The 26,035-nt window shown below is 37.0% G+C and overlaps 2 protein-coding genes across 13 annotated transcripts in view; one reads left to right on the top strand and one right to left on the bottom strand.

Moving 5' to 3' along the window:
• The window catches only part of KCNIP4 (potassium voltage-gated channel interacting protein 4), a 502,065-nt gene that overhangs the window by 18,503 nt on the left and 457,527 nt on the right, over window positions 1–26,035 (bottom strand). For all 3 annotated transcript variants that reach the window (XM_020992570.2, XM_020992567.2, XM_020992587.2), the window contains exons 3-4: window positions 8,563–8,632; window positions 7–77 (exon numbers count right to left, since the gene is read on the bottom strand). In XM_020992570.2, the coding sequence (XP_020848229.1) occupies window positions 7–77; window positions 8,563–8,632 (141 nt within the window). The remainder of the gene's footprint in view (window positions 1–6; window positions 78–8,562; window positions 8,633–26,035) is intronic.
• PACRGL (parkin coregulated like) overlaps window positions 1–26,035 on the top strand; it is a 178,702-nt gene that overhangs the window by 49,380 nt on the left and 103,287 nt on the right. The window lies entirely within an intron of this gene.

The raw sequence follows: 26,035 nt of genomic DNA, 5'->3' as shown, positions 1-26,035 counted from the left end.
ACTTACCTCAAAGCTCACAGATCCATTGTGATCAGTATCAAATGCATTGAACAGAAAATGTGCATATGTTGTCGAATCTGAAATAAAAAAAAAAGTAAGACTATGCTTGATTAGGCAAGTTTTTAAAACATAGCATGCAGAACTCTTTTTTTTTAACCCATACAGTATACAGTTAATCTGTCAGAATTTTCCCTTCTCCCTGCATTGTACCACAATAATACTCCGGTAAATAAATGGCTAGAAAATGGGGTATTCTGATTAATTGAATTTAACCAGCCTTCCTTTTAATTTCACCATGTTTAAAGGAAAATCTTTGTAAATGCATTCTAGTAAAAAATTTGGATTTGGGCCTGACTGGTGATTTCTTTGGTATAGGAAACTCCTCAAGAAGAAGGTGCATACTGGCACCTTTTCCCCTGATTCTGCCTAATTCCCATAGCAGCTATTTCAAATTTGTCTTCTCTTATACCTTCTATACTAGCCCTTCCCCTAACCACTTCAGTTGATTACATTTAAAAAAATAGAGCCTCTCCCCCGCCCCCGCCAATTTTTCCATCTCTACATCCCCAAGCCCCTTGACATCATGGTCCATTCTGTCTTCTTTTGGGTTTCTGATGAATAGTTGGCCTTTCTCCTAAAGACCCTAGATCCCAGCCTTTCTAGACTGCTCCAGTAGGTAGCCCTTGCAATCATCCCCTTTCTCTCTCTAATCTTAAATATCTCTAGGATCTACTCTTTCCCAGAAGCCTACAAATACAGGCAGGTCTCCTCCCATCTTTAAAAAGCTTCACTTGACACTTCTATCTACCCCCTCAAGCTGTCTATGTCTCTCCTCCTTTTTTATAGCTAAACTCTCAGAAAAAACTGTCTCCTCTCATTGATTCCACTTATTCTCCTCCCACTCATTTCCTAAAGCTTAGTAATCTGGTTTCTGACTTTATCACTCAACTGAAACTGCTCTCTCCAAATTACCAAGAAGAAATTTTATGGACTTTCCTAAATCCTCACTCTGCCTCACACTCACTCACTAATCACTTTCAAGTTGTGTTCATTTTACATCCATAACACCTCTTGGATCCATCTGCTTCTCTCCTCACAAGACCTAATGCAAATCCTACTGGTCTCCCTGCCTCCAGTCTTTCCATTCTCCAGCTTCCAGCAAAGTATTTCTAAAACACAGGAATGACTGTATTATTCTTCTACTCAGTAAACTTTACTGGCTCCCTGTTACCTCTAACATCAAATAAAAATTTTCAGTTTGGTTTTTAAATCTTCATAAACTGACTCCAGCTGCCATTCTATCCTTATTTAGACATTGGTTCTGTTCCTATACTCAAAATCTGACCAAATTTGCCTTCTTCCTGTTCTTCACATATAAAACTCCAATCTCCCACTTCCATGCCTTTGCAAAACTACCTGTCTCCCATACTTGTAAGGCACTGGCTGAACATCTGCCTCTTAGATTTCTTTCAAAGTTCAGCTTAAGTGTTACTTTTTCCATGAGGCTTTTCCTCAAAAAAGCAGTGTGTTCATTTTGTATGTATCTTCTATCTATTTATGTATAAACTTATCTTTTCCCCAGATAGAATATAAAATGGGACAGTTTTATTTGCCTGGTAATGCCTGGTATGCAGTAGGTACTAAATAAATGTTTGATGGAAGCATTTTGATGGACTGACTTGATTGACTGAAATCTTATACAAGTCTTTCCCTAAATCGTATGTAGAGCATCCATACAATGCACTGGAGGGATTCATGACAAACCACGTATTGAATGAGAATGAACTAAATTATACTTACTTGTTCGTGGCAGGGAGAGAACTGAAAGATCTCTCTCGTAAGAGACCAGAAGCCTGAGTTCAAGGAAGCCTCTGACACATTCTGACTATAATACTCTCTGGGCAAATCACTTAAACTTTCAGTGATCCACACACCTCTCTAAGACTGTAAGGTTCCAAGGAAGTACCAACCTACATGAGTTTCCTCAGGCAGAAGCTGCTTAGACTAAAACAATTACAGGTCAGGCCCAGTCCAGTGTAAAACTACCAAGAGTTATCAGACTATTCTTTATTTGAAAAGATGCAAGCTGTCCTACTGTAACCAGAACATGCTTCTATAGGGAGGCAGTGTGGTTCAAGGTAAAATAAACACTGGATTGAGAATCAGACAACTTGGGTTCAAATCCCACTTCTGATACCTACTTGGGCAAATCACTCAATCTCTCTGGACCTCAGTTTCCTCACCTAAAAAATAAGGGGATGGATGAGAAAGATAGTTTCTAAGGTTCCATCTAGCTCCAAGTCCATAACTTTTTGAACTTTTTTAGTAGCCTATGGAGGAGTGAACTGATTAGCTGGTAGGTTTGGCTATTTTGAGAAAAAAAAAGTCCATTCTGAAAGAGGCTTTATTAAGCGGACTTATTCACATGTATATTTTCCCCGGGAGTAGGATTTCACTTGAGTGCAATATTTGTAATAGACCACAAACTCTTTATCCTCTGCAAATGGTGTTTTCAAAATTTTGTAATTTCAAAATATTTATTTAAAAAAATTTATAGGAAGATAATTGTACTGATCTCCAAGATAGATGGATTTCCTCCAGTCTCCTGTAGAAAATAATATTTGGAGGAAATCTTTCTCTTCTGATGTCAAGGAGGTAGCCAACAGGATACAGCAGCCACTCCCCACCCTCCATGACAAATATAATTTGAAAAGCACCCAAAAAGTTGAAACCACTTTTATGTTCCCCAATTATATGTTTATGTCATATAGAAAAACTAACTTTTTCACACAAAACTTTCCCTAACTTGCCACTGCTTTAAGGAAATCTTCCCAAAGACAATAATTTTACTTAATTTAAATTTTAAAGTAATAATTATATATTATTATATATTATATTATATATTATTACATAGCTTTCATCTTTCATAAAGTAGTTCATCTTTTAATGAAATCTAAATTCAGTGCCCAAGTGATCAGAGTATCTATTTGAGTAACTTGTCACATACTCAAGCAAAACTATCAATGAAGACAAAGCTGCATTTATTAATGTAACATGGCTTCTCTGTGGGACCCAGGAAACCTAACTATCAAACTATAACACATTCACACTGACATTTTAAATTTGAATTGCAGATAGAATATGCATAAAATGATAACTCTTTGAGAGCTGTCTAATGTATCATAAGGCATTTCTAGATAATGATGTATTAAGCGATACTTCTCCTAACATAACCCTTAATTAGACTCTTTGGGAAGTACTTTAATGTGTCTTCCCAAGGGACTTAATTTAGCAAGATACTGTAGCTAAGGCACTGTGTTGAACTCAGCATATATTTGATGTGCTGTAAAAAAGCAAAAAAAATGTTGGCCAAACTTTCCATGTGATAATGGATACTGATACCTGCTGTTGTGATAAGAGGGTGCTTAGTCAGATGGCACAGTGGAGAGAAGCTTAATAGTACCAAAAAGAAGACACTAGATCTCCTTTATCCATGTACCAGCTATATGGCCCAACTACTAATTCTCATACCCAACAATAATGTCAAAATTCTGTATCCAAGGTGCTGAAGCTCCCTTAACTAGATGGCTTCACTGAGTTTCTTAAGTTTCCTTGACTGACTCAGAAGAATTAAATCTGTACAGCTTTGGGATGCTCTCCATAGATGAGACCTTAGAGCTCATCCCTCATTTCATAGACAAAGAACCTGAAACTCAGAGAGGGAGTGACTTGGCCAAGGTCACATAATAACATATTTCCAGTTAAATGCTTTTCCCATTACCCCTAGATGTTAATAGCAATTCACACGTCCCTTGAAAAAACACTGATACAGACACAGATATTTAATTGGTATATTTCCTATATAATTGACCACAGACATGGCCTGAAAAAGACCATAGTCTATAGCTCTTACAAATCAGTGTAAAAAACAAGGATATTAATAACAACTGCCATTAAAATTTAGAGCATTTAATTCAGTTGAATATTGATTAAATACCAGAGCCAGGGATGTTTTAACTGTTAATATTATGATGAAAGTTCATTTCTCCATGCACTGGTCTGTGTATAAGGCCAGTGTTAGGTATTGGGGATATGAAGTCCAAACTAAAACAGTTTCTGCCCTGAAGAAGTTTACAGATAAACAAGACCAGAAGTGATTGGGGGCAAAGATGAGGTCAGGCAAAGCACTTTATGAATATGTGAGGAAAGAGAGAATACCAGAGGATGAGGGGATCCTTCAAGGAGGAAATGGTGCCTGCCTTGAGTCTAAGAGGAAGAAAAGAAACCTAAAAGGGAGATAAAGAGAGGCAGAGGGGGCAGCTTGTATGAATGATTGTGGGAGATGAGGATGGAATGTAAAGGTCAGGGAATAGCTAGTCATATATGGGCTTCATAAGATCAGAGATTTAGAGAAGGAAAGGATACTAGTGGCCAGAACAACCACTTTATTTTATGAGTGAGAAAAATCAAACACTACAGAGAGATTAAGTGATTTGTCTAGTGTCACAAAGCTAGGTAGGTTCTGAAACAGAATTACAACCCAAATCTTCTAGACTCGTTCTAGCTGTCTGACTATTGTACTATCTAGCTGCCTCTCTTCTTGCAAGTTTATATGTAGCTCAAATCTAATCTCATACAATTACTAGCTGTGTGATCCCAGACAAGACATTTAATGTCTCACTGCCTCAATTTCCTCATCTTTAAAATGGGGATAAAAATAGGAATTACTTCCTAGGATTGTTGTGAGGATAAAATCAGATAATTTTTAATAAACTTCATAACCCTTAATGTGCTTTATAAATACCAGCTATTATTGTTGTTGTTGTTTTAATAATAACAATAAGGTGTGATGGAAAAGGTGGCTGTTTGTATTTACTACCACTTACTTATATGACCCTTTGAATATTGGGAACTAGAAATATCAATGCAACTACCAATGGGGCTGACTTAATAAGCCCTAAAGTTGTATCTAATCTGACCATAGGTATGAACCAAATGTCATTTGATGCTTGGTGAAGTTTGGGAAACACTCAGCCTAAAATCACAAGATATTGGTTTGAGCTGTGCCTGTGACCTTGGGAAAGAAATTTCACTTCTCTGAGGCTTAGTTACCTCATCTGTAAAATAGATACAATGATATTTATATTGTCTATCTCCATGGGGTTGTTCTGAGAATTACATAAGGCATAAGGACAAAATCTTTAGTAACTGCAAAACTCTAAGTCAGTATCAGTTATTGCTATTATCAGATGCGTCATTACTTTGTGCCCTGCAAATAGCAAGCAGATGATAAATGTTTGTCAAATAAGTGAATGGATTAATAATAAACACAGGGTAGCAATGGACAGGGAGGTTGAAATTTAGATGGCCTAGTAAAAGTGTGTGGGCTAGTAGATTTTAGAGACTATATAAAGCTGGATATTAAACATACATTGACTAGAAATGTTATTGCTTTTAATAGATTTCTCCATAGTGCTTTTGCTCATTTGTTTTTATACCAGGTACACTTCACTCATTCTCAATGTATCTCTTAGATTATTCTAGGTATTTTGATGACCAGAACACCAGATAATTCACATGTCTCACTCTCACAGATCCTTATCTGTTCCTAACCCTGCTCCATACCCACAACTCATTCATATATATAAACATGATTAATAGAAGCAAGCATAAGTGTCCTAAAAGTTCTTACTATTATCTGCTCTCTAAAGCCAACATTCCAGCATCTCCCATGTCCATGAACTTGCTGTTCTCTAAAAATATGTTAACAGTTCCCATAAATGCTGTGTAGGACTCATATCTTGAGGCAGTACAAGTTACAGGACACTTTACTCCTTAAATAAAGCTTCTTATCTGAGGAAATTGATATATATATATATATATATATATATATATATATATATATATATATATATATATACACACACACACACACATACATATATGTGTGTGTGTGTGTGTGTGTGTGTGTGTGTCTATCTCTATCATCCATCCATCTAGTTAGCTAGCTAGCTAGCTAGCTATCTACCTATACATCCAGGGAGTTCCAGAAGTCTTTATGCAAAACTAGGAAAGCTTAAAATTGCACTAAGACTTTTGGGCCTACACACACATACACACACACACATACACACACACACACACAAATATACATATACACACATAAGTGTGTATATATACACGTACACATATATAATAAATTTGTTTAATGTAATTACATATGCAGTATGCTATAATATATAATGTCATATAATATGTAAAATAAATATAGACATATATATTGTGTATATATGTATGTATACTATATAGTATGTATACTATATAGTATGTATATATATATACATACACACATTTATTTATGTATGCATATGTGTGTATATATGTATATAGGTTTAAGCTATTAAAGCTTAAAATGGCACTAAGATTTTTGGGATAGTATTTATGTATGCATTTATATATTATATTTTTTACAGGAAATATAAATTACAAACATGTATATCACATGTAATATATATTACACAATGGTCATTATATACTGTATATATACATATATAATATAGGAGCATATTTTGCTGTGCACATATTATATTATATATGCTGCATGGTACACACACATAAATGTATGTATGTATGTGTATATGTATATATATATGTATATATATATATATATGTATATATATATATATATGTATATATATATATATATATATATATATATATATATATATATATATATATATATATGTATACACACACACACAGATACACACACACACACACGGTAGGGACCTATCATTTTTACTCTTCCTTCTTTGGTCCTGTTAGGACCAAGAATTGACAAACTGTTCATAAAGATGATCCAAAGAACAGCTTTTATAGGTCAGGGGGAAATGATCAATGACCACTTGAATTTCTTCCTTAAAACATTTTTTCTTTTGTTAGCATTATAGCAAATATGAGCAAGCAGTATCAGTTCTCTAAATTGCAAGTCACAATTCTTTTCAAAATTTATAGCCATCAATAATACATAATACTTGTAAATTTATATATTTTGATTTATGTGGACAATCAAGGAATTTTTAAAAGTAAAGAAAGTGATTTTCTTCTTATATACTTGGACTTTTTAGTATGAAATCTTTTGCCAAGGTAATATATTTTAAGTAGGGAGTAGTCCGTAATGTAGAAATACTGTTTTTTCAAAAAAGATGAAATTTTAATGTGAAGCTGGATTGAATTTGTTTCATGTAATAACTTTATCCATTACTATAAGCAATATATATTAGGGGGGGAAAGCTTCCAATCTGTGTTTGTGGCTGTAATAATTTCCAAGGATATGTATGTGAATACATGAGTAGAAGGTATATACTTAATTCTTTCAATAGTTTTCAGAGTCTGAAATAATTTAAAAATTATATGTGGAAATGAAATGATATTTTAAATGGATCTTTTATAATGCTTAGAGCTCACATTTCTCTAGGGCTTTAGAATTTGTAAAATGCTTTACTTGGACCAATAGTAGATGAGATTTTATAGTTGAGGAAACTGAGGCTTAAGGGGATTAATTGGATTGTCTGAGTTACAGATATATCAGAGTTGGTATTTAAATCCAAACCCCCTGTTTCAAAATCCTGCCTACATTACTACAGTCCATACTAAGGCAGTAAATGGCACCATAGTTCATAAAGCAATGGGCCTGGAGTCAAGAGACCTGAGTTCAAATATGACCTCAGACACTTACTAGCTATGTGACCCTGGTCAAGTCCATTAAACTCTGCTTACTTCAGTTTCTTCAACTGTAAAAAATGAGGATAATAACACCATCTGCTTCCAAGGGTGTCATGAGGACCAAATGAGATAATATTTGGGGAAAAAAAAGTGCTTAGCATGGTCCCTGATATATAGTAGGCACTGTACAAATGCTTATTCCTTTCTCATTCCTTTTATGCTGATGTAGGAACATATGGCCTAACAGCTGTCAGAAGGCTAACTGTGGTGCACTGGAATTTGACTAGATTTCAGGGGATCTGATTTAGTGTTACACATACAGTTAAGCAGGAGTGTGCTAGAACCAGTTCAGCCTGGCTCGGGAAAGCTGATTGTTAAATTTGCTGTGTGAACATATATACCTTGGAAGTCTGAGAATGCTATGAATCAGGGCTTGACTTAATCAATTTCTTAATGTCTACAGTTAAGAAAGTGATGGCAAAAATGTTAATGATGCACATTATACTTAAAGACAAAGAAAATGACAAAGAAAAACTAATCACGTTCAAAGACAGTCATAGTTGTGCTGTATTTCCTTACCATCATCATTAAAGTCATTATAGAACCTAATAATAATAATAAAAAAAGATTTCTCCTTTTCCTTCTTTAACAAAACCAGTATTAAAAGTGGATCTAACTGCTCATGTGTTGGTTTCAGTTGTGACCGCTGTACATTATTTAAAAATACACAATCATTTTAACAACCAGAGGGACATGAGGAAGATCAAAATCATATTCCAAATTACAGCTGGAATGCTCATTTTCAGAGCATATTAACAATTTTCCATTTGTACTTACCTCCCTGTGGAAAGAACTGAGAGTAAATCTCTTTGAAGGTTTCTTCATTAACAACACCACTGGGGCATTCCTAAAGAAAGTTACAGAGAGGCAGTATGAGTGAATAGTCCATAAAAAAATGTATTTTTGCACTTTTCTTTGGGAGGGAGTACAGAGCTGTCCATACTATGAATCTTCTGTGATAGAAAATTTAAAGGCATACCATTTATTTGGAAGGAGGAAAACAGTCAGTATAGAGGTCAATGAACCATACAGAGACAGAGTGGTATAGTAGACAGGGTATTTGCATCAAAGTCAAGAAGACCTGAGTTCAAATCTTGACTCTGACACATACTGGTTGTGTCACTTAACCTCTCAGTGTACTAGGCAATTCTATTAAACTCCTTGTTTCAGAGAAGGCATTGACCTGTATTGGTGGAAGGAGTTCCCTCACACTGTAGTCCTTTATACTAATGAAATCAGGTCTAATCCCTATCCCTATGAGCCATACCACATCTTTGGGTCATATAGATTGAAAAAAATGTAATATATAATTTCTGTACATGATTTTTGACCCTGGCTTACTAAAAAAAAATTCTTCCATCACAATGCCACATCAGAAAAGGCTTTAAAAAATCCTGTCATTCTGTAGTTTGAAAAAAGAAAGAAGGGAGCAGCTAGGTGGCACAGTGGATAGAGCACCAGCCCTGAAGTGAGAGAGAGAGAGAGAGAGAGAGAGAGAGAGAAAGAGGGAGAGAGGGAGAGAGGGAGAGAGACAGAGAGAGAGCATGGAATATCAGCATATACCTTTAGCAAAAATGATAATCTCCAGGACCCCCCAAAAAAGAAAGTCTATAAGTATAACAATAAGGGGATGAGACTGTCTACATAGAAACGACTGACTCAGATTTTCTGGTCAAAATAGTTTTTTGATACTTGAGTCTATGGCAGTAACAGAAACATCTGCATGGGCAAATGAAAACTTTCTTCTTTAATCCTCCCTTCTGGAAGAGGCTTTTCTTAGTTCCCTCCCCCACCCCCGCTTCTGTCCTCACCTGCCATCTCTGGAGTAATATACTATGTATATTTCTTTTCATCATTAGAATATGAGCTCCTTCAATGCTTGGGCTGTTTTTTCTCCCTTGTCTTTCCCCAGCACCTTAGCCCAGTGCCTGGCACATAGTAAGCATTTAATAAGTGTTTGTTGACTGACAGACTTTTATATAGTGAAAACATATGGTTCAGTGGCTATGTCAATACAAACCATCTGTTTGTAATAGAAATAAGAGAACAAACTTGATGGATCTAGGCTAAGTGGTGGTGAGTTTATGGAGGGTCAGAGATGGGAGCTTGCAGAGCATTGGCAAGAGGTAAGGATGATTAGTAAAGACAGGCAGGAGTCCATGGGGTCACAGAGTCTTCTCAACTACTTTTGGTTATTAAGTTTATATGATCACTGCCTTCCCTAGTATAAAGAAATAATATTTTAAAACCACACTGTATAATACGGAGCAGTATAAACAGCACTGAATCTGGCTTCAGAAGAACTAGTGTTTAATTTTAGTTCTGCCGTTTATTAGCTAGGTATACCCTGAGCAACTACTCTGAACCAGTTTTCTTAGCTGTAAAATGGGGATAATAATATTTATAATGCCTACCTCATCAGATTGCTGTGAGTTTCAAAAGGCAGTGATATAGGATTATGGAACTGGAAGAAAACTTAGGGGCCATTTGGAACAAACCCCTCATTTTACAGAGGAGAAAACTGAGGCTCAGATATTTGCCCAAAGTCAAGCTGGAAGTAAATAACAGTGGCAGGTTTTGAAGCCCATTTTTTTCTCACTCCAAAGCCAGTGTTCTTTCCACTGTATCACTCTGAATCACTCATAAAATGTTCTGTAACTACAAAATGCTAGATAAATGAAAGCTATTATTATTATCTGTGTTTGTTTTCTGTTTTGAATAGATTAATAACGTCTGTGAAGTAGACAATGCAACTTTTACTAATTCTGAAGTGAGGTTTAAAAGGAGAAAAAAAAGTAAGAGCTGAAAACTAAAGGCTGACCATCAACTGGGGAATGGCTGAGTAAATTGTGATATATGAATATAATTAAATATTATAACATGGTAATAGATATGCAAAGACACAATTTAAGAGACTCATAGGAAGAAGAAACTGCTTGCAAAGTGAAGTCAGCAGGCCCAGGAGAACAATGTACACAAAGACATGTATAATGTTTGTATAGTAATAGTAATACTTGCTTTCCTTCCTTGTTAGGATTTTTGTAAGGATAAAATAATAAATGTCAAAACACATTGAAAATAGAAAAATGCCTGAATCTTAAAATTGCAGAATCTCAGAGTTAGTGAGTAGAGATCATACACAAATATGTAACTATAGAAACAGCTTCTAGAAAATCTTTAAGTGGTCATGCATTCTTTACTCAAAAACCTACTCTATCCTCAGTGTAGAACATTTTGATTTTATAGTTTTTTTTTAACAGAAAGGAAATGTATTTTAACACCAGATATTGGCTTCAATATTGCCCACTGACTTTCCCTTAATTTTGTTGTTTAAATTTTGTTTTTATTTGTGTGACTGCAGTCATTGTGTATAATTTTGTTATTTGTTTTTTTTTTCTTTCTTTACTCTGTGTCACTTCATATAAGTCTTCCCATGCTTCTCTGATTTTTTTTAACTTGGTTATCACTTTGGTGCAATAATGTCATACCTGATTCATATACCAAAATATTTTTTAGCCATTCCTTCAATTGTTGGCCACAAAAGTTTGTTTCCTTGTTTTTTGCTATGGCCAATAAGTTGCACCTCAATTCAACTCAACAACTTTTGTTGAGGCATTGTACTGGGTGGTGGGGATACAAAGACAAAAGTAAAATACTTCTTTCTCTAAGGAGTTCCTTCTATTTGTAGGATGAAATACATTCACAGGTCATCAAATACAAAATATGAATAAAGTTTTAAAAAAGTAATCTCAAGATGGAGAGGATAGGTTCTTTTTTCTGTCACTGCACTTATTTAGTTAGAAACCCAGTGGTAGAATTCCCGGGGAAATTATATAAATGATGTAGTAGCTTTTTTTCCTAAAAATTTCAAATTGTTTTACTTAGTCCTCATCTTCTTTAAGCCTTTTGATACTGCTGGAGTGACCCCTCTCTCTTCCTGGATATTTTCTTCTCCCTGGGTTTCCATCCATGAATTGATTCAGAAGTATTTATGGCACTGTGCCACTATGGGACAAATAAAACAAAACAGCAATCCCTACTCTCACACATACATACATACATACATACATACACACATATACCACATATGTACATATTTATATGTACATATACACGTGTGTATATGTATACAGAATAAACTTAGAAGAGAATAAACATAAGGTAGTTTGAGAGGTAGGACACTGGCTAATGTGGGAATCCAGGAAAGCTTCATGTAGAAGTATGTGCTATGTCACGGAGGTGAGGAGGGCGTGCACTCCAGGTATGGAGGATGCACTGCAAGAGATAGAGATCCTATAGGAGAGTGAGAAAGCCAGTTTGGCTGGACTGTAAGAGTGTGAGAAGATAAATGATATATAATAAGGTTGAAAACATAGGTTGGGGCCAAGTTGTGAAGGACTTTAATAGGCAAACAAAACAGTATATGTTTTATCATAAAAACAATAGGGAGCCACTAGAGTTTTTTGATTAGGAGAATGACAACCAGATCTCCATCTCTGTGGTATGGTGAATAGAATTCTTGGATTGGAGTCAGGGAGTTTAAATCACACTTCAGACATTTACTAGCTGAATGACCCTATACAAGTCACATAAATTCTTTGAGCCTCAGTTTCCCTATCTATGAGGGAGTTGACATGTAATGAAGAGGGAAGAGTTAAATATTATTATGTGATTTGAACCTGTGAGACTGGGAAACTGGGGTTGCATTAACAGAAATAGAATTTGGAAGAAGGAATAAGTTTAGGTGGGAGGATCAGTTCAATTTTTGTTATGTTGAATTTGGAGTCCAAATGGGATGTCTACATAGAGGTATTCATTAGGCAGTTGGAAATGGGAGATATACTCAAGGGAGACTGATGGTGTTCTCTCTCTCTCTCTCCTCTCTCTCTCTTCTCTCTCTCTCTCTCTCTCTCTCTCTCTCCTCTCTTCTCTCTCTCTCTCTCTCTCTCTCTCATTCTCTCTCTCTCTCTCTTTCTCTCTCTGTCTGTATTTGGGAGTCATCTAATGGAGATGATTACCAAAGCCATAGGAGTGAATATGAACATATAGACAAAAAGAACGTGAATCACAGCACCAAGGAATATGTTGGCATTCTCAAGATCAATGCATGTCTAACATAAAATGCCAACTACCATGTTTAGCTTTTAAAGCCTTTTGTAATCTGGTTATACCCTATCTTTCCAGGCTGATTGCACATTACTCCTCCATATACACTTTATGTTCCAGCCCTACTAGCCTCCTTGCTATGCCCTATACATATTGTTCCATCTCTTACCTTCCTGTCTTTGCACAGGCTATGCTAAATGACTAGGACACTTTCCTTCCTCATCTCTACCTCCTGGAATCCCTAGTTCCCTTGAAGATTCCAGTGCCTGGCACACAGTAGGTTGTTAAATAAATGTTTTTTGAGGGAGCCAAGATGACAGAGTAGAGAAGGCACTCAGCTGATCTCTCTCAACATTCCTGTCCAAATAACATTAAAATAATTCCTCAAATTGAATTCTGGAGTGGCAGAGTCAACAAAAAGTCAGAGTGAGACATTCTTCAACCCTAAGATCACATAGGAGGTCAGAAAGGGAGATCTGTAATATAGGGGAGGAGGCTGGCCTGGAGCCCATATAGATGAAACACCAGTGGTGGGACTAGGGGAATATAACAGAAACAGCAAAAACCTTAGAAACTATCAAAGTCAGAGATGATATGAGGACTTGGCTAGCACTAGACGTATGACCAGAAGCTGATTGCCAACTGCATTGCCTATACCCACTTCTGTGTCATAGTTCAAGGGCAGAGAGGCACACTTTTAGTCAAGAGGGAGTAGAAGATCTGAGGGGCAGTGTCACTTCTGGTCCCAATGAATCAGTGACCCTGAGGAGCAATATTGTTTCCAGTTCTAAGGGAGAAGTGGCCTTGAGGAATAGTATAGATTGCAATTCTAAAGGATGAGAGGCTCTGCCTGGTACAGGCTAGGAGAGCAGTGACCACACTTCTCCCCAGATCACACCATCTTCGAAGCAATGAAAACTTCAAACTCTTAGAACATGCTCTGAAAACAGCAGTGTGAAAAAGCATGAAGCTTGAGACAGTATCCCTCTATCCTCTAATAACAGGAAAAGAGCCAAATTAACATAAATTTCCAAATCAAGAAATAGAGTAGAAAAAAAAAGAACTTGACCATAAAAATCTACCATGGTGACAGGGAAGATCAAAATACAAACTTGGAAGACAATGAAGTCAAAATAGCTATAAGTAAAGCCTCGATAAAAACAATGCAAATTGGATACAAGCTCAGTAAGAATTCCTGGAAGAGCTAAAAAATGATTTTTGATATCAAATAAGAGGAAAAGAGGAAAAAGTAAGTAAAGAAATGAAACCAAAGGAAGAAAATTGTGAAAAGACAACAACTTGGTAAAAGAGGCACCAAAAAATGCTGAAGGAAATAACACCTTAAAAAAAATAAAACCAGAATTGGCCAAATGGAAAAAGAAACACAAAAATTCACAGGTGAAAATAACTTCATAAAAAGCAAAATTGGCCAAATGGAGAAAGAAAATAATTTCTTAAAAATTAGAAGTGGAGGGGCAGCTAGGTGGTACAGTGGATAGAGCACCAACCTTGGATTCAGGAGGATCTGAGTTCAAATCTAACCTTAACATGTAACACTTACTAGCAGTGTGACCCTGGTCATATCACTTAACCCCATTGCCTAGCCCCCTCAAAAAAAAATTAGAATTGGGCAATTAGAAGCTAATGACTCCAGGAGATGTTGAGAAACAATAAAAAAAAAACCCTAAAAAGAATGAGAAATAGAAGAAAATGTGAAATATCTCATAGGAAAAACAACAGACTTGGAAAATAGATTAAGGAGAGATAATTTAAGAATTATTGGGTCACCTGAAATCCATGATCTAGAAAACAGCCTAGACATCATATTGCCCCAATATCCTAGAACTAGAGGATAAAATATAAAAAAATCAACCATTGATCACCACCTGAAGGCGATCCAAAAATGAAAACTTCCAGGAATGTTATAGCCAAATTCCAGTGCTCCCAGATCAAAGAGCAAATATTTCAAGCAATCAGAAAGAAACAATCCAAATACCTCAGTGCCACAGTCAGAATCACACAAGATTGTATGATATTACAGAAGGCCAAAGGGCTGGGATTACGACCAAGGATAACGTACTCAGAAAAACTGAGTATAAACCTTCAAGGGAAAAACATGGAAATTTAAGGAAATTGAAGACTTTCAAATATCCTGATTGAAAAGACAAGAGCTGAATAGATAATGTAACTTTCAAATACAAGATTCAAGAGAAGCATAAAAAGGTAAACAAGAAAGAGAAATCATGAGGGACTCAATAAGGTTAAACTGTTTACCTTTCTACCTGGGAAGATGACATTTTATAAGAATTTTATCATTTAGGGCAGTTAGAAGGATTCTACATAGAAAGTATGTATGGGAAGGAATCGATTATGTTGAGATGATGCAAAAAAAAAAAAGTGAGAAAGAGGGATGCCCTGGGAGAAAGAGGAAGGCAGTAGAAGAATGGGGAAAATTATCTCACATATAAGAGGCATTGAAAGAAGAGCTTTTACAGTGGAGCAGAAAATAGTCAGGGCAGGCTCAAGTGAGCAACTCTTAAATCTCAAAAATTACTGGAAAAACTGGAAGATGTTTTGGCAGAAACTAGACATAGATTAACATTTCACACTGTATACCAAGATAAGGTCAGAAATGGATAAATGATTTAGGAATAAAGGGTGATATCATAAGTAAATTAGAGGACAAGGAAGAACGTACTTGTCATATCTGTAGATAAGAAAAGAGTTTATAACCAAACAAGATAGAAAGGACTATAGGAAGTAAAACAGATAATTTTATTTACATGAAATTAAAAAGGTTTTATACAAACAAAACTAATGCAGCCAAAATTAGAAGGAAAACAGGAAAATGGGAAAACATTTACCTCAAGTTTCTCTGATATAGACCTTATTTCTGAAATATACAGGGAACTGAGCCAAATTTACAAAAATAAGAGCCATTCCCCAGTTGATAAATGGTCAGAGGATATGAATAGGCAGTTTTCAGAAGAAGAAATCAAAGCTATCAATAGTCACATGAAAAATTCTCTAAATCACTACTTATTGGAAAAATGCAAATTTAAAAAACAACACACCTATCAGATTGGCTAACATGACAGAAAAGTAAAATGACAAATGCTGGAGGGATGAGGAAAAATTGGGGCACCAATGCATTGTTGATGTAGTTGTGAACTAGTCTATGAATTCTGGAGAACAATTTGGGACTAAGTCCAAAGAGCTATAAAACTCCATACCTTTTGACCCATCAACACCACTAGGTGCTACTAGGTCTATATTCCAAAGAGATAAAAGAAAAGGGAAAAGGACATATTTGTACAAAAATATATATGTTCAATTCAGTCATTCTTCAGTCATGCCCAACTCCTTGTGACTCTATTTGGGAATTTCTTGGCAGAGATACTAGAGTGTTTTAACATTTCCTTCTCCAACTCATTTTACAGATGAGGAACTGAGGCAAATAGGGTTAAGTGACTTGGCCACGGTCATCTAGCTAGTAAATGTCTGAGGCCAGATTTGAACTCAGGAAGATGAGTCTTCTGACTCTGGGCCTGGCTCTCTATCCACTGTACCAGCTACCTGTACCAAAATATTTATAGCAGCTCTTTTGTGTGGTGGTAAAAAGTTGGAAATTGAGGGGACGTTCATCAATTGGGGAATGGCTGAACAAGTTATGGTATATGATGGCGATGGAATACTAATATACTGTTTTCAAATCTTCAGTAAGGTATTTAGGTGGTTCAGTGGATAGAGTGCCAGGCCTGAAGTCAAAAAGACTCGTCTTCCTAAGTTCAAATCTTGCCTCATACATTTAGTAGCTATGTAACTCTAGGCAAGTCACTTAACCCTATTTGCCTCTCAGTTTCCTCATCTGTAAAACAACAATAACAAATCAGCACTTGGTGGCCAAACTTCTAGTTAAGGGCCAATCCATGCTTGGATAGAGTGTTCCTTGGACAACAGACAATTCCTTAGTCCTCTGACCTATACATGAAGTCATTTTGGCTTGGCAAGACCTTCTAGGACTTGTTTCCCTACTCTCATAGTTTTCAAAAATTCAAGATTACTTCCAAGCCACAATGAGAGTCCCCCTTTAGAGGAAAGGCACCATAATAACAAGAACAACAAAGACAGTCACAGCAACAGCTTAAATGAAGACATTTACTTGCAGTGCTTAGAAGAATATATTAGATGTGTTGTGGTTAGAGAAACATATTAAGGGAGAAATATTGTAGTGTCAGGAAAAGAATGCTGGGCTTTGAGTCATAAGATCTAGGTTCAAGTGTGGCCTCTGACACTTAACTTTGTGACCACGGTCAAGTCATTAATCTCTCTGACCCTCAGTTTTCTAATCTGGTCAAGTCATCTAATATTTTTGAGCCTTAGTTCCCTCATCTGTAAAATGAGGATAATACTCCTGTAGTACCTACCTGTAGAGTTGTAAAAGCAAATGAAATAATGTATGCAAAGTGTTTTGTGAACTTTAAACCATGACACAAATGTCAGTTATTATTATTACTATTACCACTACTACTAATTAAACTCTCTAAGTCTTAATTTGTTCCTCTGTAAAATGGGGATAATAATGAGCACATTTTTTACTTCATAGGGCTCTTGACAGTAAAGTACTTTGATGACCATACATAAAGCATTATATAAATGTGAGTCATTATCATTATAAGAGCAATCTGACAGGCTAAATGGAGCTTCATAGAAATATTCATATGTGAATAGAAAATTTCTTCTGCATAACTTCATAGGCCTCTAACACTATTATACTCACAAGAAAACCTCTCAGCTAACCTTATATTGGCTTTTTTTTTTATCACTGATAAAATGCTGTAGAAATGACTGCAATAAGATTCCTATTTGGATTAACTTTCTTGGTGCTCTCTGTCTCTTTATCTTATTATTTTACTATTAGATTCTACTGCCTTTGTTTTTGCCACCACGTTGTTCTCCCCTTTTACCTCATTTTCATTTCTCTTATATTCATCCTTCCCTCCTCTGTTCCTGCCACCACTTATCACCCTTATTGCTTCATGCCTGGACTATTGTAATAGCCTGATGGTTGGTCTACCATCTCAGGTCTCTCCCTCCACTCCAATCCATCCTCCACCCAGCTGTCACAATGATCTTCCTAAAATGCAGCTCTGACCTTGTCACACCCCTGTTCAATAAACTCTCCTGGCTCCCTATTACTTCTAGGATACAATGTAAAATTCTCTGTTTGGCTTTCAAAGCACTTCATAACCTAGTCCCCTCCTACCTTTCCAGGCTTGTCCCACTTACTCTCCTCACATGCTTTGTGATCTAGTGAATGACTTCCTTGTTCTTCACATAGAACATTTCTTCACCCAGCTCTGAGTGTTTTCACTCATTGCCCCCTTTGCCTGGAATTCTTTCTCTCCTCATTTCCACCCCCTACTACTCTGGCTTCCTTTAAGTCTCAGCTAAAGCCCTATCATCTATAAAAAGCCTTGCCCAGACTTTCCTAATCTTAGTGCCTTTCTTCTGAGAGTATTTCCAAGTTATCCGGTTTGCAAACGGTTGTTTACGTGGTATCTCTTCACATTCCCTCCCTCCCCCTGCTGTGTTAGACTGTATGTCTCTCTTGCCTGGAGAGCACAGGGTATCTTTTACCTTTTTTTTTGTATCCTCAGTACTGTGCCTGGCACAAGGTAGGTCCTTAATAAAAGCTGATTGACCAACTAAGCAATTACTGGATACCTATTAGAGTGTGAACTTGGAGTCAGTAGACATCTGTTTTCAAATTTCACCTCTAACACTTACAAATTGCTTGGCATTGGGCAAATCATTTAGCTGTCCTGAGCATTAATTTCCTCACCTACAAAATAAAAGTACTAATGCCTGAAGTACCTACTCCATAGCCCACTGTGAGGATCAAATTAGGTCATGTCTGTAAAATAATTTTCCAAATCTTAAAGCATTATGTAAAGGGAAGCTACTGTAATCACAATGTGTAGATACTCAGTCTCTGGAGATACAAAGGTATGTAAATCATACTACCTGTCCTCCAGTGGCTTATACCTGGGTTGGCAAAATAAAACATGAATATGAGAAAATCAACAGCAATACAAGCCATGTTATGTCAGTGAATGGTAAAGACAAAATGCACTTTGGGAGTGCAGGGGGATACCAGGAGTCAGCTTGATATGAAGTGAGATTGGAGCTGCTCTTAGATAATCAGAATCACAGAACTTTTGAGCTAGGAGGAATTTCCTCATTCCAGAGTTCTCTCTGCTAATGAAATCACAGCGCCAGTCCCTATTCCTTAGTAGAAGCCCTAAGGAGATACCAGAAGGGGACCTGACTTTCTCCTTAAATAGCTTCTTGTTCTAGTGATTAATATTAAGTCAAACAAAGTTAAAATTAGAAGAAATCTCAAAGCTCATCTATTCCAGACCCCTCATTTTGCTGGTAAGGAAATAGGAGCAAACAGAAGAAGTCATTTGTCCAAAGTCGCACAGTGATTTGCAAAGCCATAATTTGAACCTAGATGACAGTCCAATAGTATAATTCTTCAGTGCTGCCTAACCCACTCCATGCAGTCTCTCGCATATAGATATGTTATAATATATGACTGTTGCAAGGCCCAAATTGACACAAGGCGGGGGCGGGGGGGACCACCACCACCACCATCACCACCACCACCAAAAACCCCAAACAAACCATATTTTTGCAGACCTAATCTGACTTTCCTTTTCATAGCCAGCTTCTCTTTGCAAGTGTTCCTTTTAACAAATAGATCATATACTTAAACAACTACCTAACATTTAATACTACTTGAAAGTTACAAAGTACTTTACACACATCTCCTTGGATACTCCATGAGGAACCATGTGAGATAGGTAGCTTAGTATTATTATCTCCATTTTTAAAGAAGAGGAAATTAAAGGTCAGAGAGGTCAAGTGATTTGCCAACCAAGGCCATATTGCTATCATGTTACAAAGTCAGTTACATGGACATACATCTGCAACTTCATACTGTACTAAAATGTCACTCTCCCCTCCTCACCTTATCCCCCTCCTTCCTTCCTCTCCACCCCCCCCTTAATAAAACTCTACTGCCTTCCTATTGTCCCCGGGATCAAATACAAAATGCTGTATTTGGCACTCAAAGCCCTTCATAATCTAGCCCTCTTCTAACTTTCCAGTTTTCTTCATCTTAGTCTACACCATGTACTCCTCAATTTACTGACACTGGCTATTCCATGTACAATAATCTTCACCTGCCAGTATTTTATTCCTGTTTATTGGAAGAAAGCAGATTTCTTACCCTTGAATTTAAATGTTGTTTTACTTAATTTACTTATTCTGGAATTATGAATTCTCTCTCCAAAAGATAGTTAACTCATTTATACTATTGGACTGTCTTCTATGTTCAAATTATGGCTTTTCAAATCACTGTGTGACATTGGACCAGTTACTTCTCTCTGTCTCAATTGTCTTGTCTGTAAAATGGGCAGAGTAGTTCAGTGTAAAAGGTAAACTCTGGAGCTGACATTAGGAGATGTGGCCCTGCCACTCACTACCTTTGTGACCCTGTTATTTTACCTCTATAAAACGTAATTTCCTTATCCATAAAGCTGAGGGGCTAAACTAGATGATTCTAAAGTTCCCTTTCGAGTCTCAAATTCATATTATGAATAGATAGAATTTAAAAATATTAAAGACAATAATGATATAACTCATATTGACATAGCAATTTAAGGTTTACAGAGAACTTTCCTGAAAACTTACATAACAAACATTATTATTTCCATTTTACAAATGGTCGAACAAGAAGACCATTTTTACCTGATGTCACAGTGAGTCAATGGCAGAAGTAGAAATCAAACTTGGGCTACCTGGCTCCAGGCCAAGGGTCTTACCATTGTGCTGTGACACTCCACCTGTTGGGATCACAGGTCTCAAGTGTCCCACCTATGCTGAAGCTTTGCAGGAACAACATTCTCTTAGAATGTAAATATAACGCTGCTTATGATGCAAAACTGATCAGACACTGATTTGAGAGAATAAAATTCTGCTCACTCTTGGAGTGTTTCTGTGTTGGAAATTTATTTTTCAGTAACTATGACATATATATCAATCTGTTGCATAAGCAAATTTTCAGTGTTTTAAAACAGAAGATATTCCTTTGTCCATGCAATGATATATCATTCATGAATGCAGAGTTGAATATTTCTGAAGGCCCTGGAGATCAAAGACCGTGTCTTAGGTTTCTTTGTATCCCTCACCTTAGATATTGGATAACCAACCAAATGTGATTTCAAATGATTTCTAGGGAACTCTGATGATTAAAGCTGAATCTGCAAGTGCTGAAGTTTCTTGTTTGATTATAATATAACAGCACAAGAGGGCAGCAGTGCTCTCTATGCCAGATCAGAAAGTCTAGACACAATTCCAATTCTGTTAGAATGATCTTGCTAGTAAAATCACCTTTCACAGAATTTGAGAGCAGGAAGGGACTTTTGCTAGCCCCATCAGGGTCTCTATAGGATTTCTCCTCTTTTCAGAAAATATCATAATAATAGAATGTTCTACCCAGAAGCAACCTTAGAGGTCATATCTTGTCCAATTCTACTCTATTCAAGTAAAAAATTCTTTGATCCATTGATCTCCCATACAATGAGCTCCCAGCCACTTTTGTCCCACAGAATGAAATGAATTTCTTTCTTGTGCCAGGAGGGCATCAAGAGCAGGTACTCATAGATGTGGAAGGCCTAGTGTCTCAACTTCCTGCTCATTCCCTGGATTGGTCTTATAATCACTACCCTTATTCAGTACTCAGATGGACCTTGGAGCTCATCATCTGGGGCATGCCCTCCAATGCATGCCTACCCATTCAGTGCAACGCTCATGTCTTTCCAAAAGCTTAACATAGGGGAGCCACTTAGCATGCTGAAGGACTTCCTTGATTTCTCACCACTTTGCAAGAAAACCAAGGAAGCACTTTGGCTATCTATGTATCAACTCTTGCTCTCACCACTTGACGAGCCCATCTTTTCTTTCTAACATAAGATTCCCTGATGACAGCTTTTATTCCTGTTCTTCTGAGTTCATTGGTGGTTTTAGGCTGTAGCCTCTTCCACTTCCCATTGTGAAGAATGGTAGCAGCAACAGTAATAGTGACAATAGTCACAAAAGCAACAGCAATATATTTCATTTGTATGACGTTATGGTTTTTTTTTTCCAAAATGATTTTGTATCTATCTTCTTAAGCCAGGACAGGGCTGATGAACTGGGTGAACAGGGAGGGAACTGAGGAACCAGAGGACAAAACGTAAGGGAAGAACAGGATTGGAGACTAGAAGCAGAGACTAGGTAGAAGGCTAAGGGTCTGTATCAGGGAAGGGGAATTTCCCAAGACAAGATCTTGGAGTTAGGAAGTTTGGGCTGGGGGTAATGACCACTCCTGTGAGTAGCTAATGTAGGATGGAGGTGAAAGTCATGGTAATTGAGGAGGGTGATGAACTGAGAGGCCAGGCTTGTAGAGGTGACAATCAACATGAGTGCTAAAGTCCCCAAAGATGATGGCTAGGATTAGGGTGGAGAAGAATACTGCAAATCAAGTGCAAAAGTTATCAAGGGAGAATACTACAGAACATCCTGGAAATTGATATATGACAGAGAGACGAGGCTCTTGAGTAAGGTGATATAACAAGATGGCATGAATTTCAAGATAGTAATTGTAATAATCTAGATTCTAACCTAAATTCTTTTCAGACCATATATGGACTATGTGGTCTAATTCTGATTGCTACGTTTTAAAAGCAACATTGACCACTGGGAGTGTATCCAGAGAAGAGCAACTAGATAGGGGCTCATCCTTGGAAACTCAGCATACTGCATAATGACAAGTTGCAGGAAATGGGCCTGTTTAGACTAAAGAAGAAATTACTTTAGATGTCATATGACAAGCGTCTTAAGATACTTGAACGTATCACTTCAACCAACAGAGACAAGTCTGGTTAATAACATGGGTTACCTAACTGGGTAGTATAATTTTAATTTTTTTTAAAAGAGATTTGTGTGACCATAAAGTAATGAGACTAGCATTCTTGGATTGTAAACTCATTTTGTGGTCTATTCTTCACTGATCACTCAGATCCCAAAATTGTTTTGAGCAATCAAATGGTGTAAGCACATAACCTCCTAAGGTGATTACTTTGAATGGACAGATTTATTTGAAGATGTAAGTTCTAGTACATTTTATTTTAAAGCTATATTACTTTATAACCCACACTTTCTTAACTGAATTTAGTGCAAAAGCTCACATACCCAAAAAGGGAGAAATAGGGGACAGATATTACTGCACTATTTTTATAAATGGAAATGGCAGGCCCTAACCAAATGCAGGGAATTCTTTTGGTTGATTCAAAACTTTATGACAATTAACTCTGATAAGAGGAGTTGGAAAAGAAAACCTTTGCTTAAGCAAAACAAAACAACTAGCTCTGTTATTCTTTCCCTACAGTTGAAGACTCTATCAGGTATGATGTTGTGATAACCCCTTGAGAGCAGTGGTTCTCAAACTTCTTTTGATTTTACTATCCTGCCAATAAATTTTCTTTGACACCCATCCGAACATGTACGTATTTATTTGTAAACTATATACATTTACTGCTGTGCCTATGGTAGTCAATAGGGTCAGATACTGCAGAAAGGTCAATAAGGCTGAAGACTGAGGGGAAAAAAAACCAAATCAGATTTGGCAAGTAAGAGATAATTGATAAATTTGAAGAGTGTAGCTTCCATTGAATGAGGAGTCAAGGATAAAGATAAGGCTGAGAACTTAGTGGTACTCTTCTTGGAAATGTAGAAATTCAAAAGAGAGAGGGGTCGTGTTGAGGGGAAAGTAATGTAATCACAGCCCATCTATGCCTGTTTACCTTCTGCTACAAAATTTCCTGCTGAAAAATGAAATGTGGGTGTGTTGGGGGAAGGAGAGGGTCTCATTGAATGGAGAGCCCACTGTGGTGATTAGGGAAAGGGAGTGAGGATGCTAGGGGGAAGAGAGGGGCCCTGGACAATTGTAGGTTCTATCTTTCCCAGTTTAGAGAGTCTAAGAACCAGCATAGCAACGGAAGGCCAGTGGAGGGGCCCTTAGTGTGGGAGAAGTGGAGGCGCATTTGTTGTATTGGATACAAACCTATGTTTCTGTGGGGAGGGAAATGTTAGCCATCTTCTCACCCTTTGATTGGTTACTCTCCTATCCATTGATGCCTTCTTGGTATTATGCCATAGAGCCCATTTTGGAGACTACTGTTAAGAGGATTATAAAAGAACAGTACTGGTAAAAGAAAATCAATCAACATGCTTTGATATCTCTCAAATAAGGGCTTGAAAGCATCCATAAAATGTTTCTGTTTTTATCTGAATCACAAGGCCCATTTGCTCTTCAAAGATAGTAATAGTAATATATTTACCAGCAACCAACATTACAGTTTTCAGGGTACTTTCACAAAGAATCATAGAAACTTTAAATCTGGAGGGACCTCAGAAGTTGTTTAGTCTAACCCATACTCATGTAGGAATGCCCTCTTTGAAATCCTGGACAAACTGTGACCCAGCCTGTCCTTGAAATGCTGATGAGGAATTTCCCATCTCTTCTCCCATCTGAAATCTACTTCTTAATAGCTCTAATTTTCAGGAAATTAGACATCTGGCTAACAACTAATACCAATTTGCCCTCTAGCTCTCTTGAAGGTATATTTGGCTGGGGAGGGGGGTTATTATTACAAAATAATCTCCCCCTTCCCTCACTTGATTATATTCAGGACAAGTGGTCTCCAACAGAGGAGGTTATTGGTTCAAGACTAATTTTTCCCTTGGATCTGGCAGAGCTTTGAGAGTAGAAGTTATGAGAGACTGCACGTAACTCTCATGAACACAGAGATGAGCAGGCCTGGGTCTCCATAAAAAGGTATATAGGAAGGAAACTAAACCTTCAAAAATGTGATCTGACTAGAGTAGAAGCCATAGGTGTGGCTTCTTTTTTCTTCTCTTTTCAGGAATAATTAGGTTTTGGATTCTTTTTAAGGAATATTTTTATTATATAGAAGTGATTTTTTGTAGATATATGTGCGTACATAGAAATTTCTCCCCAAAGTCCACATGTTTAAAAAGTATCAACTGGTGCTGGGTTAGTTTTTGAGCTAAGACTTTCCCCTATGGGCCATGTGACGAGCAGTTTCCATTAAATCAATCTCTCTCTTCTGTCCTTCTGTCTCTCTGTTCTCTGGGTCCCTGTGTCTCATCTGTGTCTCTGTTTCTGTCTCTCTTTCTGTGCCTATCTCTGTCTCTCTGTCTGTGTCGTCTTTATTTTGAAAGTTTAGCTTTCTGGATACTCTGCCAGCCAGTTTGCAGAACATTTCAACAACTGTCTTTCCTCGCACTTCCTTCATGCAATTTCATATAAGAGCCTCAATAACACAAAGAAGAATGTATTGGCATAGAATTTACTTAATACCTCCCGCTCTTCAAACATTTTCCCATTACACCAAATACAAACAAATTTTCTGAATCTTCTACCCACTCATCTTATTCCTTCCTTTCAAGCCTAGAGAAATATATTCAGTGCTATAAAGGGGGCATTGTGGTATAGTAGGACAGAAAGTGCTAGGTTAGTAATCAGGTGTCTTGGGTTCTAGTCATGGCTTGGTCACTAACTGGTGAACATGGACAAGTTTCTCCATCTTTACAATGATGGGAGAAATTATTATTAATAACCAATATCTTGGGGAGATTTAGAGCTCTTCCCTTCTTCCAAAGTCCTAAAAGTTCAGTGTCTTGAAGGACATTATTGATAATGAAATTGAATTCACTCTCCTTGGTCAGACCCCACCCAACTTTACAAGCCAATTAATCTAAGGTGGGGAAGCCCATTGGGTACTGCTCTAGCTTGTAAGGGGACAGATCCTTTTGTCTAGATAGCCCAAGGCTGGGAGTGGTCTGAGTATAGAGATAATTCGTAATCCTAGGGTAAGAGTGACTGATGTCACCCTCAGCCTTTCACTGAAGGGCACTTTTTGAAGGGCATATAAATTTGTGAGTCTGCCACCATGATTGTCTTTGGTCTAAGAGAGAAGGCCAAATGACCATCCTTTTATTAATAACCTAC

This window comes from Phascolarctos cinereus, unplaced genomic scaffold (genome assembly GCF_003287225.1).
Source record: "Phascolarctos cinereus isolate Bilbo 61053 unplaced genomic scaffold, phaCin_HiC Scaffold_9;HRSCAF=440, whole genome shotgun sequence".
Taxonomy (NCBI): Eukaryota; Metazoa; Chordata; class Mammalia; order Diprotodontia; family Phascolarctidae; genus Phascolarctos; species Phascolarctos cinereus.
This window is presented reverse-complemented; position numbering and strand designations above follow the sequence as displayed.